The sequence below is a fragment of the Poromitra crassiceps genome (assembly GCF_964638095.1).
Source record: "Poromitra crassiceps genome assembly, chromosome: 30".
NCBI classification, from domain to species: Eukaryota; Metazoa; Chordata; class Actinopteri; order Beryciformes; family Melamphaidae; genus Poromitra; species Poromitra crassiceps.
In genome coordinates this window covers 13,097,900-13,105,111 of record NC_139652.1, presented here as the reverse complement: position 1 = coordinate 13,105,111, position 7,212 = coordinate 13,097,900, and the positions used below count along the sequence as shown (strand labels likewise).

Sequence of the window (7,212 nt, the reverse complement as noted above, 5' to 3'; positions counted from 1 at the left end):
ATTTTACCTCCACATTAGCACTGTGTGCATTGGTCTTTCCATACGGCTGATAATTAATTACGCTGTAGGCATCCAAATTGTTACATAATTGCACTATTATTCATTAGTGCCTGTAGTATTACTTCCTTGCTTTGTTCTTGCCCGCCATTGGCCAAATGGCATTTCCATTAGAACAGAGAGAGACCTGTTAGTTGTTCCAGCCGCTGGCAAGCTTGCTCCTCTTGAGAAAACATCCCAAGTGAAACAAGCAATGACTCTGGTCTGGAACTGTGACTGATATAATTTCCTCTTATTCATTGTCATTGATCAAAATGAACATTGATGTAGGTGGTGCTTCTGCAGTAAGTGTAATGCTAAGAGGTTGCGTTTTGCAGTGTAGACTAGCCTACTAAAGGCCAATTTTCGACTCGGGATAACTGTTTCAGCGTGCGATTGAGGTAACTGAAACCCCTGTGCGCTACAGTATGAGCTGTACTGTAGAGGTATTTGATGTTCTCCTCTTCCAAGGCCTGCAGTCGTGTGTCTGGCCAGCGCGAGCCGGGGGTGCTGTCCTACTCATCAGTAGACCAAAGCCCCTGAGAAGACTGCCGAGCTGCAGCCATCCAGCCATCCAGCCAGCCAGCCAGCCATCCACCCACTCCCCTCTGCAAAATGTGGATCAAATTAACCCGGCGGCAGCAATGTTCTCCCTCGACAACCAATTGACTCTCCAAGTCCTAAAAACAGACACTCTTGTTCCCTTCGCGAGCCAGACATGAACTGTGTTCTCTGCTCCATGTTGTCCACTGCTGTTTGTTTGATTCTGTCAGGTTTCCTAATGACAGAAGAACAGAAAAGTTCTCGTTATGCTCCAAGTAATTACCATCAGGTGTGTTGGGTCCATAAAAGCAATCTATTCGTTGAAGGCAGGCCCGGTTCTACGGGGGTGCAAAAGCATGCATTGCACCCTTATTTTAATTGTCTGCATGCTCAGTTGAAAAGTTTTTTTTTTTTTTTTTTTTTAATAAATGCTACAGCTGCACACTTACTGTTTAAACTTGAATTATAGTTGTTGTTTTTCTTTGTTCTTTGATGTGATTTTATGGCTTTTTGGCACCTATATGTAACCTTTTAAGGTTGAGATAATTGTATTATCATTATATGGTCCAAATATTTCAGTAAAGCACTTGAAACACTTGAAATATTCTTGCTTGGGTGGTATCATTCTACTTGAAATGATGGTCAAATGCATTATTTTTAGTAAAATAACGTCAAATTTTTCGGGCGGGCCCGGCCTTTGGCAGGGCATCTGCACCCCTTCCTATCTAGGATGCACCCCTAGTCATCTTGTTCTGGAACCGGTCCTGGTTGAAGGTGTTGCATTGAAACGTTTGTCTTATAGCTGCATTGAGTATTTCTTTGATTTCCTTCCAGGAATGAGCCATATTTTTTTGTGTGCTTCTGTGAATGACTAGTTGAATGCGGGTAGCCTTCATTCTTATTCATGGAAACAGGGAAAACACACAGCATCGATACAAACACATGTGACTTTCTCATGATCCATTTATTTGAGTTGATACAGTACTACAGAGGCATGGTGCTGAGTGGATGAATTAAGACATTTGACAGGATTTGTTGAAATCGGACTGTTTTCTTACTCAATATGACCACGGCCCTCACAGTGATACCTCTCTATGTTGAATCCCAAACATTTTGGTGTACACAGTATGTCACCAAAACACACACACACCACACACACACATAGAGTCCAAAGCATGAACAATGAGTAATTTGACATCAAATAAAATGGCTTGATCACCAATAAATACAAGTATAAAAAAACACATTGATAATATTTTTCATTATCAAAAAAAAAAAAAAAAGATAGCAAAGGCACTCAACTTAATCCACCTTGGCAGTCCAGGATCACCAACAGACACCAGAACAAAAAAATTAAATCAAAACTGCGGCATTAGCCAACAAAAGTAATGAGCCGTAACAAAAATAATACTTAAATAACATAATAATACTAATTTATTATTATTGTCATAACAATATCCAGTCAAGTTTTCCTATGATTAGACTTTCTGCTAACTAACGGATATGCACCAGTTATTTCCAGTTTGGCAGAGTGAAAGTTTCATCATCAGATTCTTTCCATTGCTTTATATCCTTTTTCTCCTGATGTTGTTCCAGCATTTTGGACCTCCCCTGCTTTGGTACGAGGTGGAACCATGACTTCTCTGCGGGTCAGCTGTCACTGTAGCAGCACGTTCCTTGTGCGCTAACCTAGAGATTACTTTTATAGGCCTCTATATTGGCTTTATTTCAATTGGTAGAATTTAGATTTGAATTTGTAATACTTATTTGTCTTTGAAAGATGTTGATCATCTCAGACCAGCTTCTCTGACCCACAGGCGTACCAAAAACAGGGGTTGAAATTGACACGACACTGATTTCACATCAGATTTCTCCACTTTTGGGAGAGAAATCGAATACTTCAAGGAAGGAAGTATTTTTCTGCCATAACATAAAGCAATATAAAGTTTCTTATATTTTGGAGAATCAAAAACAGAAGCGTAATAAAACAAAATACTAACATAGTATAATTTTATCACTGTAAATCCAGTTGACAATAAAATGCAATACAAAAAAGGCAATAATGCAATATAATACGCAATGGGTCTTTCATTTGAATCGCTACCCAGGACCTTTTCCCCACACGAGCGGACCACTGAAAACATTCAACATGCGATCGTTTTCCTCGGGGTCGCGTACTGCATGGTTTTCCATCCAGATCATTTGATATTCTGGATGATGTCAGTCATCGTTCTCCTCACTCCTCACTGCTGTTGAAAAGTGTAACACACTGTGTGTAAAGGCCATAGAGCGCACACACACAAAGCCACACACCGACCCTGAAGACAAGCTGTATCAACAGCCTCCGGCATCTCAAATAGAAACACTTATTAGCCACCAAAAAAGAAAAATGTAATCAAACAAAAACGTGAGCTACAGTGTACGGATGATTTCATTCACCGATGGGGATTCCCAAATCACAGAAAAACCCAAAGGACTTCCCGACCCCATCTGATCTCCTGAATCATCTCAAAGCTCCATCACCTCTTTGGTTTAAAAACAACAACTTTCCATCTACTTTCTTTCTACTCACTTGCTTTACTTTCACTAGTCTACATTAACGTTCCCTTCAACGATCCCACGCCTCAACCAGCTTTTCCTGTGTTTTACAGGAAACTCCTCTCTCATCTCAGCACCGTTCCAGGCATCACTCTTTTTCACACTGCTTCTCCCCCCTCGCTGGCTAGCTACAAATCACTACTCTCTCTGCCTCTCTCTTGACTCTCGAATGAAAACAATAGCTGGCTAATTGTGCTTGCTTGACATAATGGACTAGTATACACAGCTGGAGGGCTGAGCGCCGACCGCAGATCCCACCTGTGCTGAGTCGGACGGGGGCCGATAGAGATCTCGAGCACCGACACGTCTCCAAGCTTTGTCTGTGGAATGTGCTGTGTCATCAGCAGGCTACAACAAACCCACTTACTTAGCGATTTTAAATGGGCTTTGGGTCAAATATTAACTAGGCCATCGGTGGAAACCACCTTAAATATCTTTGGCAAACATTCCCCCCCCACCCAACCACACCGTCACTGGGCAGGCTGTGCTGCTCAATCGATACTAAGGTAGTAGTCTCTTAAAACAGACTGTCTCATCTACATCCGGCGAATGCAGCTATACACAGTCTGTACGTTACACCCCCAGAACATGCACAAGGAAGTTGGGAAAAAAACCTTCAGACAGGAAAGAAGTTCCACGGAATCCGACCAATCACGACACGCGTGTCCACGGCGAAAAATGCGGCATATTGGATTTTGATTGGACTAATGAGCGGAAGACCCGCCTTTCTGCGATTCCGATTGGACTAATGAGCGGAAAACCCGCCTTTCTACTTCCCATTCCGGTCGGTGCATGATTCTCCCCCACGAAGTACAGACGGTATGGCGGAAGCATTTGAAAATTGCGGAAGCAGCCAACTCGTCTGTTCTAAGAGACTACTAAGGTAGCCTTGAAAATGTGATACAACTCAAGTCACGAGGAGGACCACGGTTGTGTTTATTTGCCCAGGCACATTCCAGGACTGTGAGAGGGCGTCTGAGCATCTACCTTCACTAAATGTCCCACTAGAAGGTTGAGCCCCTCCAGACCTTCTCCTGCTGGCAACAAGCCTGCGTTCTTCTACCACGCCACCCAACCTGCTGACACATCAAAGTAGGGGCTAAAAACAATTGACAAAGAACACAGAGGAGCTACGGCTGTCATCTTTACTGCCTGTAGTTCCCGACATATCCTCCGTGTGTGTGTGTGTGATTATACAGTACTTATGGCAGACGCGGGGGAGGAGATGACACATGTTTGATCTCAACGTTCTCTCAAAGTTCTTCAGTGACCTTTGAAAACCCCCAAGGTAGTAAGGCTAGTCGGCTGTGTGCTCAAGGCCCTGGGTCTCTCCAACATTCACAAAGAACATCAAAACAGCACAACTGGTGACAGGTTGGTCTGGCTTTTCTCTCCACTTTAAGGAAATGACATACATAATTGTATTATGAATCAAAAAAGGCACTTCCTACATATTCCCTAGTATCATACACATATATAGGACATACACTTTTATGAAGATACACCTGACTGCATGTTTTACATGCGCAGCCCATACTTATATATGCTGAGTATATATATGTTTCTCATCATTGAGTTAACATAATTATATATGTCAGTTCCACACAAGAGTTGGAGACAATGAGCTTTGGACTCTTCCAGTAACAGCCAGCACCCACCAGTTTGGTATTACAAAAAACTAAAAGCTACGCAAATATTAATAAATAATCAACAACGTCAGTTATTTTTGGAGCAAGACCCTGGTTTGTTTCTCTCTCTCTCTCTCTCTCTTTTTTTTTTATTCAGGAAGTAAAGATCACAAAAGCATGTGCTCTGTGTGAGTTTTAAGGTGCTTTTGTAAACTCAAACTCAAAACGGGTGGTTTGCTAAGAGAGCCGGTTTGCTGCGTTTGTGATTCTAAACTTGCCTTCTTGCTGAATATGTAAACATTTTGAACACAGCAAAGTCTATGGGCGGGGCCCGAGAAGGCAGACTGGGTGGCATTCTCTCCTGCCTGCCAGCTACTTATCTCTCCTGCTCACGTTCTCAAACCCCCTAACTGGATTTCCTCTGGCCAGAGAAGTGTGTGTGTATGTGTGTGTGTGCGTATATCATTTCCAACAAGATTTCAACCCTATTTGGGAAACCGCAACTTCCCAAAAAGGTGTATCCCAGCAACGCACTGGTCGTTAATACCACCCATATACATCTTTACACGGTACACACCCACACATACACACACACAGTCGTACTATTATTCCCTCTGCCTCCCTTTCTCCACCCCTGCCACCCATCTGCTAGGTGAGGTTGCTGCTGATGTCCAGGGCTTGCTGGTACACCTGAGTCATGTCCTCTAGGTCCCCCAGCAACGAGAAGCTGCCGTTGTCCCCCGGGGAGCCCTTCGTTCTGGGGCCGCGGCCGAACTTGGGTCCCTGGAGCGCTGGAGGTGCTGCCTGGAAGCCCTTGAAGTTGGCGAGCTGCAGCAGGTTCTCGGCCGAGACGCAGGCCCTGATGTTGGGGCGTCTGTGTTGGGGCGAGGGGGGCCACTCGGCCCCACCGAGGGAGCTGGGAGACAGAGACAGGACGGAGCTGTCCTCCCCGACCATGCTGGAAGGCCGACTCTGACTGCGCGACAGACCCGAGTCGGCCGAGGGTGGAGGCTCCCCGAGGACCCCGGCCACCGCTGCCGCCGAAGGAGGCCCGCTGTAGGTGGAGTACTTGCCGTTACGCTTGAGGATGCCCTTTCTCCCCATCGCTCTCTTGGGCGGAGAACTGGCGAGCAGAGACATAGTGGCGCCCCCTAGCAGCTCGGAGGACTCGCTGCGCTCTGGCGAGGAGTAGTACCCTGATTCCCGCTGTTGATTGTTCTTCAGGATGCCTTTCTTGGGCAGAGAGGGCACCATCTTGGCCGGCGAGCCCCCTGCCAGGGCGGGCTCCTCTTCTTCTTCTCCATCTGGGCTCGAGGCTGCCTCTCCTCCTTCAGCCGGTCGCAGCAGCACCGCCTGGCCCAGCTCCACCTCTTCCAGACTACTGGGAGAGTGCTGCTCCTCCGTCGCCCTGGTCTTCAGGATACCCTTCGGTCTCTTCAGACCCGGCTTGTCCTCCGCTCCGCAATGGGGCGCCCCCGCCTCGCCGTTCTCCTTCTTGGACTTTTTGGGCCTCTGGCGGAGCAGCTGGGGCAAGGCTGCGGCTTTGCCTCCGGCGCCGCGCGGCTCAGTGCGGTTCTGCCAGTCGATGAAGCGGGCCAGCATGGGCGAGCCTCCGTGGTCACGTTGGGTCTCGCAGTCGCACACACTGTTCTTCCAGCCCCAGTTCACCCACCAGTGGTTGGCGATGTCCTCCACAGTGGCCCGGCGCTCAGGGTTCACCATCAGCATCCAGCGGATCAAACCACGAGCGTCTGGAAGGGGACAGCACACGTCAGATTTCTCATACCACACAACCGTGACAGATCTTCAAATAGGGATGCTGTCTGTTTTAATAGCATCACATGCTAGTTTTAATAGCATCAAATGCTAGTTTTAATAGCATCAAATGCTAGTTTTAATAGCATCAAATGCTAGTTTTAATAGCATCACATGCTAGTTTTAATAGCATCAAATGCTAGTTTTAATAGCATCACATGCTAGTTTTAATAGCATCAAATGCTAGTTTTAATAGCATCACATGCTAGTTTTAATAGCATCAAATGCTAGTTTTAATAGCATCAAATGCTAGTTTTAATAGCATCAAATGCTAGTTTTAATAGCATCACATGCTAGTTTTAATAGCATCAAATGCTAGTTTTAATAGCATCACATGCTAGTTTTAATAGCATCAAATGCTAGTTTTAATAGCATCACATGCTAGTTTTAATAGCATCAAATGCTAGTTTTAATAGCATCACATGCTAGTTTTAATAGCATCACATGCTAGTTTTAATAGCATCAATTGCTAGTTTTAATAGCATCAATTGCTAGTTTTAATAGCATCACATGCTAGTACAGAGTCCTAAACAGAGAAGAGTCACAAAGTCACAAAAGTGATTTAAAAAAGATCTAAGCTGATATAGTGCTG

General features: G+C 45.2%; 1 protein-coding gene across 1 annotated transcript in view; it reads right to left on the bottom strand.

Annotated features, from left to right (window-relative positions):
• Window positions 1–1,534: 1,534 nt before the first annotated feature.
• The window catches only part of nuak1b (NUAK family, SNF1-like kinase, 1b), a 27,725-nt gene continuing 22,047 nt past the window's right edge, over window positions 1,535–7,212 (bottom strand). The window contains exon 7 of the mRNA XM_083663144.1: window positions 1,535–6,556. Within this exon, the coding sequence (XP_083519270.1) occupies window positions 5,454–6,556 (1,103 nt within the window). The 3' untranslated portion in view covers window positions 1,535–5,453. The remainder of the gene's footprint in view (window positions 6,557–7,212) is intronic.